We start from the raw sequence: 26,276 nt of genomic DNA on the forward strand, positions 1-26,276 counted from the left end.
TCCCTGTCACCACAGTAAGGATGTACCCACCTTGGTGTCCCCTTCAGTGCCCTCGGAGCAGGGCCACAGGGTGAGTTTGGTGCCGCTGGGTGGGTTTTGGCCTGTTACAAGATGAATTTGAAGAACTTATCAGTGAGAGATCGCATGCCTCAAGTCTGGAATTGCTGGAGGTCAGCACTGGAGTGCTAGAGAGTGTGATAGGTTGTCTTAGATACACCTGTATGAGATGGAGTAGCAGGACATGGGGCCTGAGAGCATCAGATGGCCTGAAGAGCTGTCTTACACGTGATCCAGGATAAGGCAGGGCTCTGGCAGCAGCTTCTTGCACCCTGCTGGGCCTCCATAAGGCAGTTCCCTCTCTATGGCAGAGACACCCTCTGTGAGCATTATGGCCTGCAAAGGGCTTGAGGGGAGGCACAGATTGCATGTGAGGAGCTGCACGCTCCAAACGCCACCTCTGCAAACAGCTCCCATCCCTCCAGCTCCTGCACACACCCTCCAGGAGCTCAGGGTCCCTCTCTGTGCCCCAGTGTCTCCTTGCTGTCCCTTCTTCTATCCCATCACATGTGGGATCTGGGGGAGTGATGGGCAGCTCTGATTGGAACGTGGTGAAGAACAGGGGTGTTGTGGGGAGCGAACAACAACAAACCCAGATGGGAAAAGCAGAACTGCTGTTGCTCTTTACTCCTTATTTTAGGTTACTTGCACCAGTGTGTATTTAAATGATAGTTTGAAAAGGAGAAGACAGCAGCTGGTATCCATTGAAATGTCCTGCTTTTACCAGGTTTGAACTCAGAAAGGGAGGTTTTTATCAGGCAAGTCCCTTTGTTAGGCAGAGGGGATGGCTTTCTAGTAACAACCTGCAAACCAAGAGGAAACCGCTCTGTTCTGTGAGCAGAAGATGCTACAGTCAACAAGGAGAACTCTCAGATCCTATCCCTACTCAGCCTTTATGGTGACAGCACAGAGCAGTGTGGGTTTCAGCCTTTCAGCAGTGGCACAGAACTCGGGTGTTTCATTGCAGGCTGAGATGAGGACCCGACCTCATCACTGGCTGTGCTATGGAGCCAGTGTTCTTGTGCTGCATCACTGGCTCTCACGTAGCATCACTTGACTCCATTGTGAAGGGATCATGAGCCCTGTCTCATGGTTTAACCCCAACTCAGCCCCACACAGGCAGTTGCTTGCTCCTCCCTTATCTCCAACCTGAACTTCCCCTATTTCACTTTGAATCCATCACCCCTTGTCCTGACACTGCAGTCCCTGATGAAGAGCCCCTCTCTGGCATCATCTTGGGGTTGGCATCATCTTGTCTCCCTGCCACACACGTAACCCCTACAGTGATGCTGCTCCTGCCATCTTCATTGGTGCAGGGCAGCAAGTCTAAAAGCACCCATGATGCTGAAGGACCACACGTAGTGTGAAGGGAGGTCCCGTCGTTCCTGCTCACTGTCCCCTCTCCCAGCAGGGTGGACCCCAATGCCCACAAGAAGCATTTGATCCTCAGAACGTGCCAAGGAGCTGATCTCATGGAGGTGCTGCACTACCACACGTGTGACTCGGTGTCACCCCCCAGCTCTGAGCACGTCAAGTGCTTGTTGAACCTGCAGGTTCAGCACATCAGCGCCAGGTTCGCTGTGTACCTCACAGGTAAGGAGAGCTCTGGGGGCTGGAGCCATCAACACCGCGAGCGCAGGGTTGGATTGGTCTGGAAAGGGATGGAGGAAGGACAAAAACCCACCCATTTGCCTCCCATTTCTGCTGGAAGCAGTGATTTGAGGTGGGGGCCATGATTTGGAGAAATCTCCAGGCACAAACTCGCCAGCAGAGTTTCAAGCTGACAAGCAGGGATTCTTTATTGCAGCGCAGGGAGACACGGGGGATAGCTCCTCCTAACGTGTGACCCCATATTGCTACTCAGGCCATTCTTATATAGTTCCTGGGCATACATACATATCGATGAGGCTACATATGGATTACATCGTTTTCCAGAAGGTTCCCCGCATGCACACAGAATTGTGGTGGTCTCTGAGGGTCGTTTACTTCTTCCAACAATCTTCATCACTTCGGGCAGCCTTTGAAGCACATGCTGTAGGTGCTTATAGCAGCTTATTTGGTTCGTTAGCACCACAGGCATAACAATCCTCCTGTCCTGCTGCGTATCAGTTAGCTCAGCTGCAGCCCATCCTGGACACCTGCCATTCCCAGATACTCCTTATCCCTGTAGCCTGGTTTTCTTACACTCATTTTGCACTAAGGTCATAGGGCCCAAAACTACGTCAACTGCAGTGGTTTATCCTGTACCAGAATTCTCAGTATGTTCTCTAGCTGTACTCTATTTTTTCTGTGCATCACGAACCTCAGTAATTTTCCATTGCTATTGTTACAAAGCCGTGAAACTTAACATTACTTAGAACTGGTTCTAAAAGTTTATATACCTCATATTGTAATTTTGTGCCCCCCTTGTCTCAGTCAGGTGGGAGCTGATTCATTGCAAGTCAGTGCAGTAAAAGGCAAAATGAACAGATTTGGTCTGAAGGTTGCTAAATTCATAGCATCCCAGAGGTTTGGGTTGGAAGGGACCTTAAAGCCCATCCAGTCCCAACCCCTGCCACGGGCAGGGACACCTTCCACTAGAGCAGCTTGCTCCAAGCCCCTGTGTCCAGCCTGGCCTTGAACACTGCCAGGGATGGGGCAGCCACAGCTTCTCTGGGCACCCTGTGCCAGCGCCTCAGCACCCTCACAGGGAGCAGAGGTTGGTTCAGAACAACCTCAGTTGCTTGTTAGAATTACAGAGCTGTCCCTTCCTTTGCAGAAACACCTGGTGTCAGCAGGGAGGTCCTTGAAAGCAAAGGAATCCTGGTAGCTGATGTCAACACTTTCCTTGGGAAGGTGCAGAAAGTGGCTGCTCCGTTTAGAAGAAGCTACTGGTAAGGAAAGGGCTTGGGATCAACCCTTAGAATCACAGAACCAGCTGGGTTGGAAAAGCCCTTTAAGCTCATCCAGCCCAACCGTTCCCAGCACTGCCAAGGCCACCACTAACCCATGGCACTGAGGCCTCGTCTCCACGCTGTGTGAGCACTTGCAGGGACGGTGACTGCAGCCCTGCCCTGGGCAGCCTGTTCCAATGCCTGAGCACCCTCTGGGGAAGGAATTGTTCCTCAGCTCCATCTAAACCTGCCCTGGTGCAGCTTGAGGCCATTTCCTCTTGTCCCATCCCTTGTTCCTTGGGAGCAGAGCCCAGCCCCTCCTGGCTCCATCCTTGTGTCAGGCACTTGCAGAGAGTGACAAGGTCCCCCCTGAGCCTTCTCTTCTCCACACTGAACCCCCCAGGTCCCTCAGCCCTTCCCCATCACACTTGTGCTCCAGGCCCTGCAGCAGCTCCAGTGCCCTTCTCTGGCCCCACTCCAGCACCTCAATGCCTCTCTTGTAGTGAGGGGCCCAGAACTCCCCCAAAGGGCCGGGAGCAGCTCCTGGGATGACAAGCAGGAAGCTGGGATCCAGGGACCTTCCCCAAGTGCTGGCTCTGCTGACACTCAGGGCCATTCCCAAAGCTACAGTTGGGAAGGACCGTGCTCAGCAGTGGGAAGCACACACCATGGGGAGGCCCTGCAGAGAGGTTGTCACTCCCTGGAGCAAGGAGAGGAGCAGAGGAATAACCTTTCTGTGTTCTCTATTGTAGGTGACGAAGCGAAGCCAGTTTGAGCACCCTGGTACTCTGCAAGACACCTCCGTCCCAGCAGGTTTCAGGTGCTGCCCACAGGAGCTGTGTGCAGGGAGTGGCAGGATGGTGTGGCTCCAGTTCTGTATATAGGAATTATTTAAAGGTGGCTGATGCAAATCCTGCCAGGGGTTTACTCCGTGTTCATCACGTTGCCTGTAGGCCAGAGGTCACTTTACCATTATCCAGGGTTAAATTATTGGAGTGTTCTCAAGTGATTTGTGCAGCTGACAGGGGAAGAAATAGGAGTAAATGAAACAAAAAGCTGTTTACTTGAAGGTGAGGTGATATTCAAGTCCTCAGTAATAGGTGCATTTCCACACGGTTGTTCCTGTAACACACGTCAGGAAGTGGGGTGGGTGTGCAGGTATCTGCTCTACACTACAGTTCAACTCCCTGTTGTCTCTTGGTACACTTCCAGTCCATGGGAGTCTTCTAAATAGCCAGACACCAGGATGTGGGAACAAACCTCTTATTTATGGTAGCTCACACCCACCCCAGGCAGAAGATGTCACGTTAAAGACTTTTGTACAATTCCCAGCCTCGGGGGGGGGCGGAGGATAGGGGCATCCTCGTTTCTAATAAAAGAGTTTAAGAACATCATGTACAGGGTGGGCTTATGTGTAAAGGTTGAGTAACAAAACCTCAACCTGGCAGTTCAGCCACTGCTGTTCCCTGGAGAGGGGCTCCTCAGCTCCCAGCCTCTCCCATCAGCAGGGAGGAGGTGCTGGATCACAGTGGGAATAGTCCCAGTGAGCGTTCCCAGCTCACACATGGAGCAGGAATCGGTTTTGGTCTGTGTTACCCCTCAGCTTTGAAGCCAACACAGGAAGGAAACAGTGAGGAAGACTGTTGGAGCCAAGGAGTGGTGTGTTCATGGAGACTTGGGGTTGCAGGATCAGCACTGTCCTTCCCAGGAGATGTGGACCAAGAGGCAGCAGAATAATGGAGATACAGCAAAGAGGGCTTATGGAAGCATTTAGGGGAAAGAGCTCATTGTCCATGTCTTGCCTTTGGAAAGACTCGGTGTGTTGCCATCCAACACTGAAGAGGAAGGACAAGGTGAGGAAGAACTTCCCCAGCCACCACAACACACATCACTCCAGCAGTGCCGGCACCACGGGGCTTCTAGTGGCTTCATAGGGAAAGGTGGTTCCCAGAACTGGGACCAGGAAAGGGAAGTGCTGAAAGCCCCTGAGGCCCTGGGTGGGAGGGAAGGGGCAGCCACAGTCAGGTTTAGCACCGCTTCGTGCAGGAGATGTGGTGGAGACCCAGTTCCTCTTCATCAGTTCCAAGAACAGCACAGCTACAGCTGCAGGAAAGGATAAACCCATCCCCAGTGACCCTGCCTGCCCCAGCACAGACATCAAGAGCAGGAGAAGGCCCTGCCAAGGCATCCCCTCATTATTCCTGCCACTCATCGTGGCTGTGGAGGAAGGAGCCCGGCTCCTCCTTGTACCCCTGCTGCCCAACAGCAGGACTGGGTCAAGATCCCAGCAAGGGGCTCACTAAGGCTCACTCCAAGGAGGAGCACCTCAGTCAGAGAGATCTCGATGCCCTGCAGAGGATCCATAAGAGCAAGAATTGTCATTACTGATTCAAGCAAGTGCCATTCTGGATGCTGGCACTGGAGGGGCCTGCAGGGAGGAGGCAGAGTTGAATCAACTGAGCTTGAGACTCAGCAACAGACCTTGTGCTGCAGAAGCAGCATCTGGGGCAGCCTAACCGAGGAAGCCTGAGCCTGGTTTCCAGTAGGAACCACTCCACACACTACTCCCCTTTCAACCCTGTCAGGCAGAGAGATCCAAAGGGATCTCAGAAAGGAGGTGCTGCTCGTGCAAGTGAATCAGACCAGAGGCCAGGACTGGTTTCCAGAATTTGGCTTTACTTGGCAGTACAGAAATCATTTGGAGCCTTCAGGAGCCACGAGGAGCAGAGGCTCTGTCATACCAATACCGCAGCGCCGTTTGGTCCAGCCCAGAAGCCCCCAGGCTACAGAAAATACTCCCACATCTTGCCTGCTCTGTCATTTGTTCTCTCAATTTTATTAAGATTAAAACACAAAGGAGCCTTAGGCACAGCTGTGTCCCAACCGATGTAAACAGTTTTAGAAGCTTAAAGTGGAGGGTTAAGTTCTGTGCCCAGAACTAAGCCAACATTTGCTGCTACAATAGATGTGGGCTTTGTCCATAATACAACTTGCCACAGAGTTAGATCGATGGGAAAAAGACTTTTTTTAGGGATGCTGTCCACAATGATGGAGTGCTCAGTTTCTATTTTCCTTGATAATCAGGTTTGAGTGACAACTGTCACATCTACTAGCTCACCAGAAGCACATAATTGTGAAGGATGGCTACGAATGATTAAAAAGACATGGTAAGACACAGCTGTCAATGAGTTATCTCCGATCTGCACCAACGTCTACGTCTGCAAAGAGAAACCCACCAAACCCAAGGTTCAGTTTGCCTTTGCTTACCCAGGTTAGTCATTAAATCAGTGAGTAATTTGCCAGATTCTGGACAGCAGCCCTACTAGAACGAAATAATTAACACATCCAAAAAAGGGGAACATCATTACCAGTGCAGTACTCTTCAATCTCTCAGAGATGGGATTACAAAAGCAGGCCTTACAATATTGAGTTTCGTACAGTGTTCATTAAGTTCTTTATATATTCAGATGAGCCGGTTTGAACTTCTCCTCCTGCAGGGATCCTCATTACTGCTGCTCCTCCTCCCCGTAGATATCGTTCTTCTTGCGTTTCATCTCTTCAAAATCAAACTCTGACCCCATCATCCTCTTATAAATATCTTTGATGTCGTCACACGTCGTCTCAAAGTGAGTGGTGGCGTCGTAGGTGCGAGAGATGAAGATCTGGGAAGAGAGGCAGCAGTTTAGTGTGGAGTCTCCAACCTCCCCACCTCATAGAATCACAGAATGGTCTGGGTTGGAAAGGATCTTATCCAGTTCCAATCCCCCCTGCCACTGGCAGAGACGACTCACACTAGACCATGGTGCCCAAGGCCCCTGTGCAACCAGCACTCACTCACCTGGCTTTCAGTTCCCAAGTCAGTCGGTGCAAACAGGTCACTGATGCTGACAAACCTGGAAGGAGAAGAAAGAGCTTCAGAATGGTTGTAGAGCATCAGTATGGGTGCAAGGCTGCATGAATTCAAGGGCATGCCTATGCCCAGTGTGTAACTGAGGCGCAGAGGGAATTCAAACACCTCCTCACAGCCAAATGGCCTTCAGGTGCCCTCCACCTTCATGCCTTAAGCAAAGGGGTGAGAATGGAGAGCAGGGACTGCTCAGGGCCTTACTTCTGCTCAATGGGCTCCAAGAGGTCCAAGGCCGGCTTGATTTCCTTCTCTGGGTCCGCGGTTTCCACAGTGGTGCTGGCGATGGCGATGTACTTCCCCTGCGCCGCCACGTTGTGTGCAGAGGAGATCATGCAGACGTAGATATCTGGGGAACCCACCACGGGGACAGGTTGGGACATGCAAGGGAAGCCAACAGCTCAGGTCAGGGCTCCAACCCCCCTGCCACATACCGAAAGCCTCCTCCAGCCTGCACTCACACTTGTCTTCCTGCTCCCCCAACACTTTGAACCTCTGTGTCTCCTTGCCCTGCTGTCCTATGTGCTGTGGTCTGGGTACAGGCAGCCCTTAGATCTCCAGAACTTAGTTTCCCAGCTCCTGAAAGCCACCAGGATCGCCCCCATCAGCCAGACACCTCCTGTACAAGGGTGAGGAAGCATTTCTCTTCCTTGCCCCCCTCCCAGGACACCCCTGTGCTCCTCACCCACTTCAGGGGTTGGGGCACTTCCTTCTGTGGGTTCCTCAAACAACTTTCCAACCATAGAATCACAAGAGTGGTTTGTGTTAGAAAGGATCTTAAGATTATCCAGGTCCACCCCTGCCACGGGCAGGGACACCTTCCACCAGAGCAGCTTGCTCCAAGCCCCTGTGTCCAACCTGGCCTTGAACACTGCCAGGGATGGGGTAACCACAGTGCCCAAAGTAGTGGTAAATGCTCCCCAGCTTCTCACAGCTAAACTAAAGTATGGTGTAGCCTCACTGGGACCTACAGGATTTCTGGACATGGATGTGTTGCCATGGGAGCAATTGGAATGGGAATCCCATTGGATTCACACCTCACCAGACCACACGTTTGGTGCAAGGAGGTTTAACATCCACTCTGGCTCAACCCAAGCAGGACCAGACGTGCCCATGCCCCAGTGTTCCCTGCTCCCCACACACCTGATTTCCGGTTGACCTGGTTCTGTGGAATGATGATCTGGCACGAGTTGGCATCGTTCGTGTTCTTGATGGGGTGGCTCAGGATGCAGATTACCCGGATCACTTGGCCCACCTTCGTGACGCGGTCCGAGACGTAGCTGGGGTCACAGATGAGCTGTTTGCAGCGAGCAACCTGCAGGGAACACATGGACCTTGAGCCACCACCACGTAGAGGAGTGCATACAGAAGTGAGGAACCGGTGGGTTTGGGGAATACAGAGAGAGATTTGAGGTGGCTGATCCTGCATCAGGTTCTTATTTCATTGCCATCAGCATGCTTCAACTCGGGCAATCCAAATCTTAGCTCATTACACTTAATGTGATCAATCACATCTTCCCCTCATCAGGCAGTGCACCATTAAGTTCAAATCACTGCAGAGTTGCAGAATGAGTTGGGCTGAAGGGACCTTAAAGCTCCTCCAGTTCCAACCCCTGCCACAGGCAGGGACACCTTCCACTAGAGCAGGTTGCTGCAAGCCCCTGTGTCCAACCTGGCCTTGAACACTGCCAGGGATGGGGCAGCCACAGCTTCTCTGGGCAACCTAGGTAGTCCAGTACTATAACCTGCTGTTGTCAAGGCTGAACCCAACAGGAAGCAATTGACCAGTTCACATTAGAACTCACTTTTACAGTAACAGCTTTAATATTTGACCTATCTGAAGCCTCCAGGCCACCTGCACTTGGCCACATCACTCTATAGAGTGGATTATCACCTCCACAGCTAGCCAGGACATGTCATCCCTTACCCAAAAGGGACATACTACCCTACCAGCAAATGCTCCCCACTCTAACTGGGAGCGCATTTATAGCTCCCAAGCACTAGTTTTACATTGCCAGATCGAGGAGAAGATGCGGAGAGGCTGTGTGCCTGCTAATACTTAAATGTCAGGGGCAGAGCTAGTGCCATATCCACTTTAGACACAAGCAACAGCTCCTCTGCTGACTTGATTTATTCAGAGGACAACCTTTGCCAGGCCATGGAGACTTCATTCCAGTTCCTGGAGCAAGAATACTGTACTGTCCTCACCATGAAAATATCAACATATCTTAAGGGAGTTGGCACAGGGAAAACCAGCACTGGCCAAGGAAACGTGGTCCTGGAGCTCTGATAATGGGTTTTCTACTGCATTGGTTCAGATCAATGACCAGCAGCCTCAGTTCTGAGAGGGAAGATGTGGGGTGGGGAGTAAGGAAAGAACTGGAATGTTCCATACCTCCCCTTCAGACTTCACCCCGACCACTTTGCCATTCTCTATCACAATCTCTTCAATGGGCTTGTTCAGCATGTAGGTTCCTCCATAAATAGCACTTAGCCTGCAAGAGAAAACCCATGTCAGCATGTCCCACAGGGGTGGGATTGGGTTGTAACAGCCCTTCAGCCCCTTGTTTCTATTCCACTTGGATAAACCCCACATTAGACCTAAACCTCTTCAAAATATGATGCCTAAACATCTACGCAGCAGATGTTGTGTGCTGCTCTTTCTGCAGGCATCAGCTGCAATTACATCCAGCTAGAAGGACCCTGTGTGGTGCAACCCAGATGGTCCTACAGCCTAAGAGCTGCAGCCTGCACCACGTCAGCAAATCTGACTTCTTGAATAGACAAGACGCTGCAAACAGCAGCTCTGGGCAAACCCAGAATCACAGAATGCCACAGCTTCTCTGGGCACCCTGTGCCAGCACCTCAGCACCCTCACAGGGAAGAGCTTCTGCCTAAGAGCTCATCTCAGTCTCCCCTCTGGCAGCTTAAAGCCATTCCCCTTGGCTTGTCCCTACAGGCCCTTGTCCAAATCCCCTCTCCAGCTTTCCTGGAGCCCCTTTAGGCACTGGAGCTGCTCTAAGGTCTCCCCTTCAGGAGCCTTCTCTTCTCCAGGCTGACCCAGCCCAGCTCTCTCAGCCTGGCTCCAGAGCAGAGCTGCTCCAGCCCTCGCAGCATCTCCGTGGCCTCCTCCACACTTGCTCCAGCAGCTCCACGTCCCTCTTGTGCTGCTGCCCCAGAACCACCACCACTAACAGCAATCACAGTATAAACAAGCCCAGAAAGAAGCAATCATCTCACATGGAAGATTCACTTGTTAAGACAGAGAATCACAAATGACCACAGTATTTTTATGTGGCAGCATGCTCTGGAAGCTTGAGCACCAACTCCATACATTCCAGTTTGAGGAAATGCTGGGATCCAAACCCGAGTTCTCACCTTGCAAATCCCTGAGGCAGCTCTCCAAGGCCATACAGGGGATAAAGGTAGGGGCTTTTGCCATATCTAGCCAGGGACTCACTGTAGAGCTTAATCCTGTTGATTGTTTCTTGGCATGGTTGATCTAGATAGCTGGAGAGAGCAGTTATGTGATTCACAACATTTCACAAACCAAGACTTGCAGCAGAATACACTCCGAGAACAAAGTATCCACTTCCCATGAAGTTTCCTTCCCCACCCTCCAGCTGCTCCAGTAATTTTCCTGGCAGTTCCCTTTCAGAAGCACTCAGTGTCACAAGGGGGTTTATTCAGGAAGGAGCAGCTTCAGTAACCCCAGGAACCCACAAAGTTTAACCATCCCATCAGCAGAGAAGCCCATATGTTAAGATCAATGCGGCACCCAGGGACAGACACACTACCCCTGACTCCCAAAGCCCAGCACACAGCTGATTTGGGGGAGCAACTGAACCATAGAATGGTTTGTGTTGGAAGGGACCTTAAAGCTCCTCCAGCTCCAACCCCTGCCACAGGCAGGGACACCTTCCACTAGAGCAGCTTGCTCCAAGCCCCTGTGTCCAACCTGCCCTTGAACACTGCCAGGGATGGGGCAGCCACAGCTTCTCTGGGCACCCTGTGCCAGCGCCTCAGCACCCTCACAGGGAAGAGCTTCTGCCTAAGAGCTCATCTCAGTCTCCCCTCTGGCAGGTTAAAGCCATTCCCCTTGGCCTGTCCCTACAGCCCCTTATGAAGCCCACACTTACTCGTCAGTCCTGTAGAGTGCAAGGGCATGGCCTGTGAAGTCTATGACATCCTGCCCTAGGTCAAACTTCTTGTACACATCACGCATTGTGGTCTTCTTGGGATCGACGCCCTCCAAGGTTCGGGGATCGTTCTCATCAAAGCTGGCCACATACACGAGGAACTTCCTGAACCGGCGCTTCTCAAACAAGCCCATCAGGCCTAAAACCAAGGAATTCTGTGAGAACTCACCTAGCTACTAACAGCTTTTCCATCACTGCAGGTATCAGAAGCAGTGAGGAGTCCCGAGTGCTTCAAATAGCACTTGAGAATATGCAGTTTGGCCCTGCGGGCTAAAGAGGGAGCTCTGTTTAAGCAGGAGACCCCAATACCTGCCATGTGAAGTCCTTACAGCCAGTTGTCTGGGTGTATTGGACTTCAGGAGGTGGTTAAAGGCATGGCTAAAGTCTGGGCTTCTATACTACTTCCTGCTGATGGAAAGCCTGGAGAACAGTTTACACTTGGCCTTTTCATGAGGAGAGACCCATGTCTGGTATCTACCAGACTTCGCATCAGCAAAGTGTGGTGATCAGCGCTCTCCTGAAGCCTGGCCAAGGAACTAGCAAGTGCCGAGAGGGCCAAAACTTCAGACATGAGATTGGACGAGGCACCATTAGTTTTCTACCAATTGGAGAAGCAGGACTGGGCTTGCCAAAATATGATGGCAGAGACAATACCAAAGGCACCTCCTACTTGTGCCAGTATAAGTCTCCGAGTCCCTTTAGAAGACAGCAACGTGGGCAAACTGAAGGAATAACGTCTTACTTCACAACAAACAGGAGCATCTGCTACGAGGAAGGATCCAGTGTACAGACAAACCACATCCAGGGAGCCTTATGTGCAGGAGTCACTTTATCATGAGACTCCAGGGCCTGCTGAATACATCCTGTATCTGAAGCTAATGGACTGCCCTCTGCCAGCTCCTGATGCACTTCATAGAGTCCCAGACTGGTTTGTGTTGGAAGGGACCTTAAAGCTCACCCAGTTCCAACCCCCTGCCACAGGCAGGGACACCTTGGAGCAGGTTGCTCCAAGCCCCTGTGTCCAACCTGGCCTTGAACACTGCCAGGGATGGGGCAGCCACAGCTTCTCTGGGCACCCTGTGCCAGCGCCTCAGCACCCTCACAGGGAAGAGCTTCTGCCTTATCTCCAACCTGAACTTCCCCTGTTTCAGTTTGAACCCATCACCCCTTGTCCTATCACTACAGTCCCTGATGAAGAGCCCCTCTCCAGCATCCTTGTACCCCCCTTCAGACACTGGAAGCTGCTCTGAGGTCTCCACACAGCTTCTCTTCTCCAGGCTGAACAGCCCCCATGCTCTCAGCCTGTTTCTTTGGCACTTTGCTGCACTACTACGATCAGTAGTTTTGTCTGAAGTGTAGACTTTATGTAGGTAAGAATCCAGATTTGAGCTCAGTGCCTTGTGTCAGAATTAGTCACCCTAATGTGCCCACAGACAAACATCTCACACACCCAATTCCATCCATCAAGGACCCAACATTAGATACTTATGGCAGAGCTGGGAGCATAAGCCCCAAATGCAACCTCTTGAGGAAGTAAAACACTGCCAAATTCCCACTGGATAAGCTGTAGAATAGGCAGCTTGACCAGCTCCATGTGAAAGCTTTAAAACTCAAAACTGACATTTTCATTTGAAAGCCCAAAACTCACATTGCACGTGGTGGTTGAAGTTAAATGAGATGCAGGAGAGTCCTAAGCTAAGCACAGCTTGTTACTCACATGGAGTCTACACACAGCACCACGTGAGGAGCATCAAGCTCTTTCGTACATGAGCACAGACTGTGCTGAGCTGTGGGTGGCAGAGATATGTCTTGCCTTTGTTTAGAGACAGTAGCTTCAGGAGGAAGCAGAGTAAGGTGCAGCTACTCACTGGATGCCAAGGCTTCTGCCTCAGTGGAAGGGACTTTGTAGATCTTGCCTCCCTTGTAGACGAAGCTCCCCTCAATCACCTTGAAGTCCAAGTAGCGAGTAACTTCTGTGTAGAGCAGCATCTTTACCAACTGACCTGGAAAGGAGGTTTGGCACATGTCAACCTGCTGGTCTAGAGACAGAAGCCAAGAGGACAGTGCTTCTCATAAGGCAGATGGTTCTTCCAACACAACAAACCCTTCAATGCCAGCACCAGATTCAACCCACACAGCTCTTACACCTTTGTGTAACATACATGTTGTGGTAGATACTCACTAGTGCGTTCTGAGGCAGCTTTAAGGTTTTCTTACAATTAACAGCTTCCTTGTCACTCCTGTGGTTTCCATCTGTCCTCTGCGTAAAAGCCACCCTCTGCAGCACATTAATCTGCTGCAATACACTGCTGCTCTTTGGAGTTCATTCACACTCAACACAATAAACAAGGTCGTGTATTCTGGACCACAGCACCTCCTTGTCCTCACTATCCAGATACAGCACAACATGTCCAGCCAACTGGCCACCAATTAGCCCCTGGCTTGCACACAGCAAGAGGCAACATAGGCCCCAACACCCATCCCTGCATCCCCAGAGAGAAGCTGTCACTTACAAATTGGTTTGGGTTGGAAGGGACCTTAAAGCTCATTCAGTTCCAACCCCTGCCACAGGCAGGGACACCTTCCACTAGGAGCAGCTTGCTCCAAGCCCCTGTGTCCAACCTGGCCTTGAACACTGCCAGGGATGGGGCAGCCACAGCTTCTCTGGGCACCCTGTGCCAGCACCTGAGCACCCTCACACAGAAGAGCTTCTTCATAAGGTCCCATAAGGTCTCATTTAAATTAAATGCACCACAACGCCTGTACAAACTGAAAGTAAGCTGAGAGTAACCAAACCTTGACCAAGTTTTCCAACAGGACTGGCACTACACAATACATCTATCTCCTTGTCCATCAGAGACAGATTCCAGCAGCAAGTGGTTGGAATCTGGCAAAGGGAGCTGCCCCTGAACTTGCTGGCATTGATAACCCACAGTGGATCTGGTCTAGAAGACCTGTCCCAGTAGTGGAACATACAGATCACAGAACAAGGATTTGTAGCATCAGTAAGAGATGATAGAGTCTGCAAGCCATAAAATGGGAACAAAGAGAATAATATTCACCATGGAATCAACCATTTTTTCCTAAGCCATGGAAGAACAATCTGATTCATGGCATTAACTGGCTAGAAATACAAACATGTTAGGAGGAAATGTTGGGAAACATTCAAACCATCCAGATTGCTGCACGCTCCAAGTTGGGAGCCGTCTTCCCAATTGGAAAGATTAACAGCCAAAAGCAATCACAGAGCAAAAGCACTGGTGCTTCCAGGCATGTAGATGAGCTCAAGTGAGCTTTCCACGTGATGAATGCTCCAACAGGTTCATGAAGAGACGGCTGAAGGGTTGTTTCTGTGACTGCAGCACTGAACACTCACCCAGGCTAAGCTGGGAAGCAGATTTGGGAGCTCAGTATCACTTACCATTAGCCATTAGGAATTTAGGAATGAGGTCCACGTTCCAGTCTCTTCCTCGCCCCATAGATTCTGGTGGAGTTCCTGGTAGATTAAACCTTTTGTAGAGCTTTGGAGAGAATACAAACCTTATTATAGCAGAGGAAATGTCTATGGGTGGAACTGCTCCCACACATACACACACTTTCCACCCCCATGTCTTCTCAGCTGAACATAAGCTCTTCACAGCAAGTTTTTGGCCAGCATTTGAGCTCCAATTTGCTTTTTGCTGCAACACACACAATGCGAACCCAGTGAACTGCTGCAGTAAGAAATGGGCAGCATTATTCTGCTTATCCAGTCTTTCTTCCTCCAAGGATTAACGCTTGGGAATTTACTACCTGCTGAACCAAAAGACTGTTTAACATTAAGGTAATCTAATCAAACTGCAGGCTCCTCTATCCACTTATATCATATTCCCAGTATATTTAACCCATAAAGCAGGAAGGAGAGCAGGGATCTCCTGACATCTGACAGCCACAGCACCAGTTTTAGGGGTACAGGATCACAGGGTGCAAGCAATAACCAAACAAGGTGGTGCATATCCAGCTGGGAGTGCTCACAGAGCAAGGACAGACTGGAATATCACAGCACAAGGAGCACAGAGAGTTTCTCAGTCCGACATTTGGTGGCAGGAACAATTCAGCTGGAGAGTTTAAACATGAAAGAGGTTTAACATGTAGCTGTCGGGCATTATAACTGAAGGATCACTCAAGTGCTTGAATCTGGGAACGCCAGAAAACAAGTGCTGTCTACCAAGTTGAAACATAGTGAGGGAGAAACCAGTGTGGAAGTGCCATAAAACATTCCAATTCAAAGGAAACCCTTAAGAGTAATGGCTTTGCATCCACCCCTAGGATAGCTGGACATAAAACCCCTTTTGTGTGCCTTTGGGGAGGACACAATAGGGGGGTCAGCCTCAGTACTTACATCCTCCAGGGGTGTAATGGATGCACTTTCGCCTCCATAGTAGGAGTTCCGATCCATGTGAAGGACTTTCTTTCCATTCACTGACATGATCCCAGAGAGGATGCATTCCTAAGGAGAGAAGGAAGAATGAAAGGGATGTGTTAGTTGTGTTGGAGCCTCCTGCCACATTTCCTAAGGATGCTTGTTCAGACAACCTGCTGCATGCCTGGATCTGAAGGTCCCTGCACAGCCCTTGGAAAACAAACACAGCAGTTGCCTCACTGCAGAATTAAGAGGTGCTGAAAGACTTGTCTGAGACAGATTAACCCCTTTATGAGGTTTGCTGCCTGCTCTGGGCACACCAACCATGTAATGATTGCTGCAATACACAACCAGCACCTATCAGGGCTCCCCTGAGGAAGTTTCTGGGAAACTCATGTATCTGGGACTGAACAGCAATATCTGCACTCTTAAACCCCCAGTTACCAGTTTAAAAATGTTATAGAGAGGCAGCACCTTCATTTATGGGTGACAGCAGGAGCATGAAACGTTACTTGGACTATAGTAAGTCTCCTCAAAACCTCAATTGTTGGTATTTGCCACACTGGGACATGCAAAAGAATCAACAGGTACTATTAGAGGGTAGAGGTAGTATCAAGACTAAATGAAGCCATTTGGAAGCTTTATCATCTCAGCAGACACTTTGCTGTTCTCACTAGGTACCCACTGAGATGAGTAATACAGAGATTACTCTGAGCAGCAGATCAGAGTCTAAATGCAAGACCGAGACTGAGACTAACCACAGAGGGATGCACGCTGTAGCTAGCAAAACCAGCTCAGGACCTGCATGGCTAAATCCACATTAAAGCCCAACTTTACAACTAACCCGGTCACCAGCTCTGGCATTCCCAAGCCAAAGACCTTAACAAATACTTGACTACTTGGTGTCCTTGGCACTGCTTATCGAGGAGGTTTTAATGATCTTGCTCTACCTCAACTCTCTCCAACGGCAGAGTTACATGGGCAACTGAGCTCTCATTGCCCATCAATATTATCTGGCTTGTAGGTCCCAGCCATATATTGTGTTATCGTTCATTCAGGTGTAAAACCCAACATCCAGCCGCTGAGAGATGCCACCACTGCATGTCTGCTTGCCCACAAGCAGAGGGGCCATTCATTCACCCATGAGAACCAGCACACTGATCCTCCTGGCAGAGATATGCATCTCTGTGAGATCCTTCATGTTTACTCCAGATGTGTTTTGCCCTGTGGAGTGCTCAGGACTCTCCTTTTGTGTCACTTCCCCCTTGCAACACGTATGAGGTGTATTTCAAACTACATTACATGGGGATGGGTGAGCGTGCTCAGCGAAACCACAGCCACAACACAAGGGGTCTCCCACCACATCTGTTTTAAATGACTTGCAAATCTCAACTCTGGGAAATCCTCCATCTACAGAAAGCTTTTAAAATCATCTTCAACTTCACCAGCCAAGGAGTAATCCATGGTTAAAGGCAGCTTTTAGGAGGGGTTATTTAGTTCTGAAGTGCCTTAATGTGGTATGTGTATGGATGGTCTGTGGGATCACTGGTGTGGGGGTTCACTGGTGTTAAACTTCCAGTGGTAACAGTCAAATCTTCTGTGCTGGGAGAGAAAGATGGTGGCCAGCCTGTGACCCACCAGGATGTCACCATAATTCAGCCAAGACATCAAAGAGCAAAGCCTAAACTGCATGGCTAGTGTACAGGAAGAATGGGATGCTTCAAGTTTATCCCTGAAGTCGTGGGTGATCTCAAACATGGTGCCCACAAAGCTTCATGGTCATCATGTGGATTGTGAGCAGGTAACCACAAAGCTTCCCACAAAGTCTCTCCATGATCCACCATCTGCCATTCCAGCCCTTACCATACTCCACAGACTTAAGAGCTCTCATATCATAGAATCACAGCCTGGTTTAGGTTGGAAGGGACCTTAAAGCTCATCCAGCTCCAACCTCTGCCACAGACAGGGACACCTTCCACTAGAGCAGGTTGCTCCAAGCCCCTGTGTCCAACCTGGCCTTGAACACTGCCAGGGATGGGGCAGCCACAGCTTCTCTGGGCACCCTGTGCCAGCGCCTCAGCACCCTCACAGGGAAGAGCTTCTGCCTAAGAGCTCATCTCAGTCTCCCCTCTGGCAGGTTAAAGCCATTCCCCTTGGCCTGGCCCTACAGGCCCTTGTCCCAAGCCCCTCTCCAGCTTTCCTGCAGCCCCTTTAGGCACTGCAGGAGCTGCTCTAAGGTCTCCCTGTTAGGAGCCTTCTCTTCTCCAGGCTGAACCAGACCAGCTCTCTCAGCCTGGCTCCAGAGCAGAGCTGCTCCAGCCCTCGCAGCATCTCTGTGGCCACTTGCTGCAACAGCTCCACGTCCCTCTTGTGCTGCTGCCCCGGAGCTGGATCAGGACTGCAAGGGGGGTCACCCCAGAGCACAGCAGAGGGGGGCAGGATCCCATCCCTGAGCTGCTGCTCATGCTCTGAGGGTGCAGCCCAGCACATGGGGGGGAGTTCTGGGCTCAAGCACACACTGAAGCAGGGTCATATGGGGAGCTTCTCATAAACCAACACCTCCAAGCCCTTCTCCTCAGGGCTGCTCCATCCAGCCTGTGTTTGTGCTTGAAGTTGCCTACAAGGCCCCTCCTCTGGTTTTAGACAGGCAGAAGGAAGACACAGCTGCACCAAACCCTGTGTTAAGACAGTACTCGAGCACCACGAGCCCCACAGCACTGAGGAACTGCACAAGCCAAAGTGCAGGTGCCAGTTAATACATTAATGACTTACCACATGCAACGTGGGGCTGATAGGCTAAGTGCATCACCACTGGCCAGAGTGATTTCCCTAGTTAAACCAAATTCAGAGCTCTACATGATCTGGTTTGACTCTTTTTGACTCTACCCTGATTTTTTATCCCCCTGGAGCATCTTCCAAAGCCTCTGCCACATGGTGCTACAGGACTGAAAGTATCTGTACTGGAGCTGAGCCATAAGAAAGACAACCAGGTCTTGAAAACAAAGTAAGTATCAAACGGAGAAATGAACTTACAGCATAAGCTGCAGAAACTACATTCTTCAGTCCAGATGTCAGCTGATTTCCTTCCTCTGTTTAAGGAGACTTCAAAGTATTTCTTGCTCTGTCCTTTCAGCACAGCACACCCATCACTTCCCAGGGAGAGTGTATCCCTTCAACAGGCTGCCCACACAAACTGCCAGCAAATTTGGGTACCAGCAGAAGATATAAGATATCTTAAGTACCTTTTCAATCATATTTCATACCCATTAACCACCAATATGGGTGCTGAGGTGGAGGAATTACGACACTATTTTATCCAAGGCTCATTTAACATATTCATAGTGTAACTCAGGCTCCTGCAGAGCCCTGAAGCGTTGAAATCCAGTGCAGGCCTTTCACCATTGCTTCCCTTCGTGGCTGATGAGGCAAAGGCATGATCATAAAACACAAGAGACACAATAGATTTATCCTCCCAGCTCAGCAATCCCTTTTGATGGCTGCACTGCCTGACTGCTGGTTAGACCCATCCACTGGTGCACTAGTCTGTGTACAGGAAACTCTTGATATGTCACTGTGTCATTCGGGTCAGGAAGCAAGGAAAACAAACAGCCTGTAGTGATAAGGGAAGGGCTGGAAGCAGTTTAAACTGCAGATGAAAAAAGGGGAAGCATCAGAGTTCAAATCTTTGGCTTTCTGACTGTATTATGAACATAGGCACCATGCAAAGAGGTGCAGACAGCAGAGAGGGTACCAAGACAAAGGGAGGAAAGCTCCAGGTATCCACCTGGGGTCAAACACAATCTGTGCAAATTCCAGTCACACTGTGCTACTATATAATCCAGTGCTTCAGCCAGTCCAAGTTATGATGGGCTCTCCCTTTGTGTTGTTGAATGAATGACAGAGCAAGTCCTGCAGCAACTGATGGCGTCTGCAGCACTGCTCGGCTGCTTCAAATGGATGGAAAGCACAGAGCCAGAGAGCAATGTGCATCAGACACAGCACATCCAATACAAATCCATGGAAGAAAACAGGAATAAGGTGTAACTTGAAGGTATTAGTGTTCCCATGCTTGCTGGAGACCATCAGCTCTTCCCCCACTTGCACAAACTGGTTGCAAATAGACCTTCTGCACACAGAAGCCTTCAGGAATTGCGGGAAGCAAGTAGATCTCCATGGATTTTCTCCAAGTAGGGCGGCAGTTCAGAAAGGCTCAGAGAGACCGAAGGGGGACCTGAGCCAGAGTCAGTCCTTCTAATGGTGCTGAGGGGAAGATCCTACAGAGAACATTCAGCAGAGCCCCTTCATCTTTAAGAACAGGTTCTGGCTCACCAAGAGCTCCTTCTCAGAAAGGCATGCTGTGGCAAGCAAGAAGTTATACCAGCTCCTTACCCTCACCCAGGCTATTCCACCTCTGGCATGGTGTTGGTTACATCTACTCTGCCAGACTAGCAAACAAGACTTAAAGCTCTGCTTAGCCATACAAAGTGCAAAAGCAATTTACTCACTGCACTTGAGCAATCCCCACAGCTACAAGGGGATGATGCAAGGGACAGTGATACTCTGCTTGGTCCCTGCCGTCACTCTGATGTTCTTTATTTAGGCTCTTGAAGCCATGAGGCCTGTGCCTGTATGATTAAATGTATCTTGAACCGAAGAGTTTGGCTATGCTGCTCCTACAGAAAGTGAATCTGTATCTTCGTGAAGGATTGATACAGCTTTAATGTGGGGAGGCAGCTGGCAGGTAAGAAGCTTAGTTCAGCACACTGGTGCCTGTGACGAGTAAAAACCCAGGAACATGGTGTCCATCTACTGGGGTTGAAGAGGACAGTTTAATTATACCCAACTTTCATGTCAAATAACCCACATCACAGAAAGCAGTGTCCTGACAGAGGGCACAGAGCAAGTACCAGACCACTTTGAGACCAGAGAGGTGTAAACTAAGGTGAACTGAAGAGAAAAGGCTGAAAATAAACCCCTGAGGTGTTCTCCAGCCTGTATCACCACATCAGATTAAAACCGAGTTTGTGCTGTAGGTCTGGAGGAAGATGCTGCCTAATGTGCAATGCAGGGGGCACACAGCAAGCCTAAGCCAAGGATCTTAAAGCTATTAAGACATGAGCAACTTTGAGAAGCCATTCCCACCAGCACCTCCAGGATGTGGTTGCTGGAAGGTTGATCAGGTCTCATGCTACAGCACCCAGACCCACCAGTGCTTCACAAAAGCCTGCCCTGGAGTCATCACACACTGCTCAGTGCACAGAGGGATGGGGAGGAAAGCAGCACTCATGGATTATACCTCGTGTAAGTTTGAGGATGTTGTACCAGCAGGAATCTGGGATTCTGGAGCACCTGGAGACAGGCTGAGAGATCTGAGATTCATCAGCCTGGAGAAGAGAAGGCTCCTAACAGGGAGACCTTAGAGCAGCTCCAGTGTCTGAAGGGGGCTCCAGGAAGCCTTGAGAGGGGCTCTGGACAAGGGCCTGTAGGAACAGGCCAAGGGGAATGGCTTTAACCTGCCAGAGGGGAGACTGAGATGAGCTCTTAGGCAGAAGCTCTTTCCTGTGAGGGTGCTGAGGTGCTGGCACAGGGTGCCCAGAGAAGCTGTGGCTGCCCCATCCCTGGCAGTGTTCAAGGCCAGTTTGGACACAGGGGCTTGGAGCTAGCTGCTCTAGTGGAAGGTGCCCCTGCCTGTGGCCAGGGTTGGAGCTGGAGGAGCTTTAAGCCCTTCCAACCTAAACCAGTCAGGGATTCTATAAGTCTATAAAAAATGCTCAGGGACTGTTTTCCCCTCCTGCTAAGACATCTCTTTACCAGCTTGGTGCTGCAGTGGAGCCTCCAATTTGCATATGTAAGGGCAAATCTTAAATATATTGAGTGCTGGAAATCCCAGTCCTAAAGCTGCCTTAGCTCCTCATCACTGGTTCAAAAAGAGATTAACACCTGAAATATTCCCATCAGAAGTGGAATTTAAGCACTCTTGTGCAGTGGCCTCACAGACCCAACCAGAACAATGACTGCATCAGATGCATTTGTGGTTCTTTACAAAGGCTCCAATGCTTTATTTTTAGTCTTTAATCCAACAACTGAACTTTTACTTTGGAAAGAGAAAGAGAAAACCTCTCTGGATCAGCAGCCACTCACTGCCTCTCCCAAATGGTCTGTATTACAGGTATTTTATGGGCTTTGTACAAGTCCTAGTGATGGATACTAGGAGAAATCAACCTGTAACTCTCATGGGACAAGACACAGGATGGATATGACCCAACAGGTAGCCTGGCAGAGAGGCAGAGCACTGGAGTATCTGGCAAATGGGACCCCCATTTCATCTCCTTTTGCTCAGGTGGCATCGAGATCACTATCTGAGGTGGAAGAGGAGACACAAACTCATTGAGTATATGGGATTCCATCAGTACAGTCCATTTTTGCAAGGGCCAGCTTTAAGGAAAAGGTGGTTGAAAACATCACCGTAAGTTTCATGACAGCTCAAGGCTCTTTGGAAACGGCAAGAAACAACTGGATGTGTTTACACAGTGTGTTTTCCAGTTCCTTTTCCTCAGGAAGCCCAAGTGCCAGCACTGGTACCAGACCAGAGCTGGAGGAGCAACCTTTGAGCTTCCAGCTGGACACCTCATCTGACTGCATCCTGCAGCCCACCCTGAACCAGATTCTGCTCTGAAACTACTCGCCAGCTACCGTGACTGAACCAACACCGTGCATTTTAGGATTGGCAATGGCCTGCCTGCACCAGGGCCTCTGGTTCCCATTCACTTGGTTTTCCACATGAGCTGCTCACGTTGAGATGAAGCTGATTCTGTTCTAATTGGTATTTCAGAGGTAAAGCCTGTACACCAGAAACAGAATAAGCCTTCTGCCAGCTCTCAGGCTCTGGAGTTTGGTCAGCACACCTTCAAATCCAGCCATAATTCATTCCTTTTAACTCCACTGCTGATCATTAGCATGAGCTTGTCTTAAAAGTGATTTCACAAGAGGCCTTTTGTCAACTTTACATTGGCATTTGTCAGTTTGAGATTAAGCACGGTGCTTACCAACTTGATACCACAGCTCACTCTAAAGCATAAATTAACATTTTAATGGAGCTCAGATCTATTGGAGGCCCCTTCACCAGCAGCTCATTATATTTCAGCCTCCCCACAACTCCATTTCCCTGCTTTGCTGAGCCAGAGACAGGTTTTAGGACAGACTGCAGCTTTCCCTATCAAAGGGAAGAAGCTTTTGTCTCAGAAGTCATTCCTGCAACCTCAAAGGAAGAGAGGGAATGAAAGCAACCAGGAAAGTTGGGTCTACCCTATGGCAGGAGCTGGGGAGCTGCTCCCACACTCTGCACATTTCCTTTGTGCCACATCCTGCATTTGGTATCATTATTCCCATACTCAAATCAGGCGAATGATAAACCAGATCTGCCTCAAAGCAGACGTGCCCCGGGTCCTGTGTCAGCAGCCACAACGCCTTCACCACTGTGACACAGCCCTGTCAATCACAGCACCAAAGCCACAGTAGGAAGCAAATGTATTTCTATTTACCATTACCAGGGGAAGTGGGGGAAATCCCTTACAGCCAACCCCAAAGGTATCTCTTTGTCTAGCCACCTCTTCCCATTAAGAAGGGGGAAACAAAAGCAGGAAAGGCTATTTAACAGCGAGGAAAACCTCCTCTCCACCATATTGGATTTTCTCCCTCCCTCCTTCAAACAATGCCTCTGCTTTGTAACCTGCAGTCCATCCTCCAGCCCTTACTAAACCCACACAACATAAGCTAGAGGTGGCTCCAGGAATCTCCTCGGGCCAAAGGAAGGAACCAGCAGCAATCCCCCCAAGCAAACCTCCCAGATCAGCAGCACTGCCATATTTTCCAACCCTCAGCAGCCTGCAGCACGGGCTGCATCCTCCACAATAGGACAAAGCCCCACCACGGCTCATCACCCCCCTCCCTCCGCCGCACCCCCGAGTGCCATCAGCTGTCAGCTTTCCTCAGGGATGACCGAAATGAAGGGAGGATTTTTTGGGAAGGGGGGGGGAATAGAAAAAGGGGGGGATCAGACATATCTGACAGGCGTGCAAAGCTCGCCCGCCTCCCATCCCCCTCCTGCTGCAGTCAGGGCTAGATGGAGAGCCGAAGGCTGCAAAGGCGGAGCGGGGATGGGGCGGAGAGGGAAGGGGAGGGGGGGGATAAAACCAGGTCTGCCTCCACCCTTAAGCCGGGCTACGCTGCGGGGAGGGCACGGCTTGATGGACCTTCGGGCACCTCTGGGTATGGGGGGGGATTAAATAATGATAATAATCATTAAATGAAGGCTAAAAAACGGGTAATAAATCACCGTTGGCGTTTTATTGTCTGCCGTCCCCCGCCCTCCCTCCGCTCAACAACTGCATTTCCTGGGGCCTCCCACCAGCAGCGCCGCGGACCGGGGCCTCCAGGGAGATGGGGGGGACACAGGAGATCGGGGTGGGGGTGGAAACATGGAATAAGGAAGGGGGTGTTCATCCAAACATATTATAATACATGTATTATAATAGGGGGTCTATTATAATCATATTAAACGCAGAACCCAAGCCCGTTAGGGATGGGGGGAAAGGACCCAGGTGGATGGGGGGGGATATGAAAGGGATTCAAGCCGGGGGGGGGGGGGGGGGAATACGTGATGGGGGGTGCGCTGATAATTAGATGAGAGATGAGGAAAAAGACCCAAGTGTTGTGAAGGGGAAACACGAGCAGAACCCAGGCACCTCAGGGTAACGGGGGGGGGGGGAGGGTGAGGAACCTATGCACTGCAGATGGGACTGGGGGGGCTACGATGGTGACAGGTGAACAAAACACCGTAAGGTCTGAGCGGGAGCTGGGGGGGAATGAATCAGGCGAGAGGTTAAGAAAGAAAGAAGGGAACAAGGACTCGGGTGTCCGGGGGGAGGGGGGGGTCTCAGGACCAGGGGCTGAGGTGAAGGGGCGGGGATGATGGGGGGGGGGATAATGATGCAGATGGGGAAAAGGACACCGACTCCCGAGAATGAGCACCGGGGTGCGCGATGGGGCACACACAGACAGGACCCGGGAGGGGTGTGGGGGGGATATCTGCGGGGCGGGTCAGGGCGGCGGCCGCCCGCTGCAGGCCCGAGGCCCAGGGCGGGCGGCGGCTCCTCCTCACCGTGAGGCCGGTGCCCAGCACGATCACGTCGTACTCCTCATTCATGGCGGCGCTGGGGGGGAAGAAGGGAAGAGCGGGGTGCGGGGGGCAGCGTCCCTCAGGACCGTCTCCGCCGGCCGGGGCTGAGGCGAGCCGGGCGCTGGAGCGGGAGAAAATGGAGCCGCCGCCGTGAGGAGACCGCGCCGCGCCCCCGCGCCTGCCAATCACCGCCCGCCGCCGCTCGCCATTGGCTCCTCCGCGCCCGTCGCGAAGGGGCGGGCACTGAGCCTTGACGGAGGCGCTGCCACCGTGGTGGGGGCGCGACGCGCATGCGCTGAGCTCGTGTCGCTCCCGTCTTTACCCCCTCCCGCCTGCCCTGGCGGGTTTGGGCAGCGTGGAGTAGGCGATGGGATGGGATGGGGATGGGGATGGGGATGGGGATGGGATGGGGATGGGATGGGATGGGATGGGATGGGATGGGGATGGGATGGGGATGGGATGGGGATGGGATGGGATGGGGATGGGATGGGGATGGGATGGGGATGGGATGGGATGGGATGGGGATGGGGATGGGGATGGGGATGGGGATGGGATGGGATGGGGATGGGATGGGGATTGGATGGGGATGGGATGGGGATGGGATGGGATGGGGATGGGATGGGGATGGGGATGGGGATGGGGATGGGGATGGGGGTGGGATGGGGATGGGATGCGGATGGGGATTGGATGGGATGGGATGTGAATGGGGATGGGGATGGGGATTGGATGGGATGGGATGTGGGATGGGATGGGGATGGGGACGGGATGAGATGGGGATGGGGACGGGATGGGATGGGGATGGGGATGGGACGGGATGGGGATGGGATGGGATGGGGATAGGGAAGGGATGGGATGGGGATGGGGATGGGACGGGATGGGGATGGGGATGGGATGGGGATGGGGATGGGATGGGGATGGGGATGGGATGGGGATGTGATGTGATGGGATGGGGATGGGGATGGGATGGGGAAGGGGAAGGGATGGGATGGGGATGGGGAAGGGATGGGAAGGGAAAACAACATGCACTCCCCAAGCAATGCTGGGGAGTCCTCAATGGAATGGAATGCAAATGGAAAGGGAAAAGGAAGGGAAAGAAGGAAAGGAAAAGGAAAGGGGAAAAAAGAAGGGAAAGGGGAAAAAAGAAGGGAAAAGGGGAAAAAAAGGGGGAAGAAAGGGGGAAAATGGGGAAAAAGAGAAGGGAAAGGAAAGGAAAGGGAAAGGTGAGTCGTCATGCTGCATGTGCAAAGGAAATGTGTGCGCAAGGCGTGTGCAATGACAGCCTGTGAGTGTGCAGTGGGTGGGTGCGTTGGTGCACATGTGCTTGTGCACAGGTCCTGTTGCACGCCCATTGGGGTGCCTGTGCATGCGATGGGTGCACATGTGTTGGTGCAATGGGCACATGCTTGTGTACAACACATGCATTCACACCTGTGCAGTGATGTTCCACTGCCCAGAGAAGCTGTGGCTGCCCCTTCCCTGGCAGTGTTCAAGACCAGGTTGGACACAGGGGCTTGGAGCAACCTGCTCTAATGGAAGGTGGAACTGGATGAGCTTTAAGGTCCCTTCCAACCCAAAGCAGTCTGAGATTCTATGGACACGCATCTGCACGTGTGCAAAGGGCACATCCACGTGCTATGTATGCAAAGGGAGTGTGTACACACGA

The 26,276-nt window shown here is 51.2% G+C and overlaps 2 protein-coding genes across 3 annotated transcripts in view; one reads left to right on the plus strand and one right to left on the minus strand.

Annotated features, from left to right (window-relative positions):
• Positions 1 to 6,107, plus strand: part of TASOR2 (transcription activation suppressor family member 2) — a 43,627-nt gene extending 37,520 nt beyond the window's left edge. Inside the window, exons 22-24 of one of the 2 annotated variants that reach the window (XM_062634274.1) lie at positions 1,466 to 1,650; positions 2,816 to 2,930; positions 3,683 to 6,107. In XM_062634274.1, coding sequence (XP_062490258.1) covers positions 1,466 to 1,650; positions 2,816 to 2,930; positions 3,683 to 3,686 — 304 coding nt within the window. In that variant the 3' untranslated portion in view covers positions 3,687 to 6,107. Of the gene's footprint in view, positions 1 to 1,465; positions 1,651 to 2,815; positions 2,954 to 3,682 lie in introns of those variants that run through there. The other variant, XM_062634275.1, reaches the window with a different exon arrangement.
• On the minus strand, positions 5,748 to 24,747 carry GDI2 (GDP dissociation inhibitor 2). The gene is made up of 11 exons (XM_062634286.1): positions 24,596 to 24,747; positions 15,415 to 15,522; positions 14,455 to 14,554; positions 12,902 to 13,036; positions 10,974 to 11,172; positions 10,213 to 10,344; positions 9,230 to 9,329; positions 7,978 to 8,149; positions 7,039 to 7,183; positions 6,769 to 6,823; positions 5,748 to 6,592 (listed from the first exon to the last, which is right to left on the minus strand). Exons 1-11 carry the CDS (start codon positions 24,638 to 24,640, stop codon positions 6,437 to 6,439), a joined length of 1,347 nt encoding a protein of 448 aa, XP_062490270.1. The 5' UTR covers positions 24,641 to 24,747; the 3' UTR covers positions 5,748 to 6,436.
• Between the last annotated feature and the right edge of the window lie 1,529 nt (positions 24,748 to 26,276).

This window comes from Pezoporus occidentalis, unplaced genomic scaffold, assembly GCF_034315485.1.
Source record: "Pezoporus occidentalis ecotype Australia unplaced genomic scaffold, CSIRO_AGI_Poc_V1 ctg42, whole genome shotgun sequence".
In the NCBI taxonomy this organism is placed as follows: domain Eukaryota; kingdom Metazoa; phylum Chordata; class Aves; order Psittaciformes; family Psittacidae; genus Pezoporus; species Pezoporus occidentalis.

Bases quoted from the DNA above. Each gene is read 5' to 3' on its own strand.
- GDI2 (XM_062634286.1), bottom strand. From the start codon at position 24,640: ATGAATGAGGAGTACGACGTGATCGTGCTGGGCACCGGCCTCACG. The intron at 13,037-14,454 runs GTAAGTGATACT...CCTCCTTTCCAG, and splicing joins TAAATTCCTAATGGCTAATG to GTCAGTTGGTAAAGATGCTG. The intron at 8,150-9,229 runs GTATGGAACATT...TGTTCCCTGCAG, and splicing joins GGGTGAAGTCTGAAGGGGAG to GTTGCTCGCTGCAAACAGCT.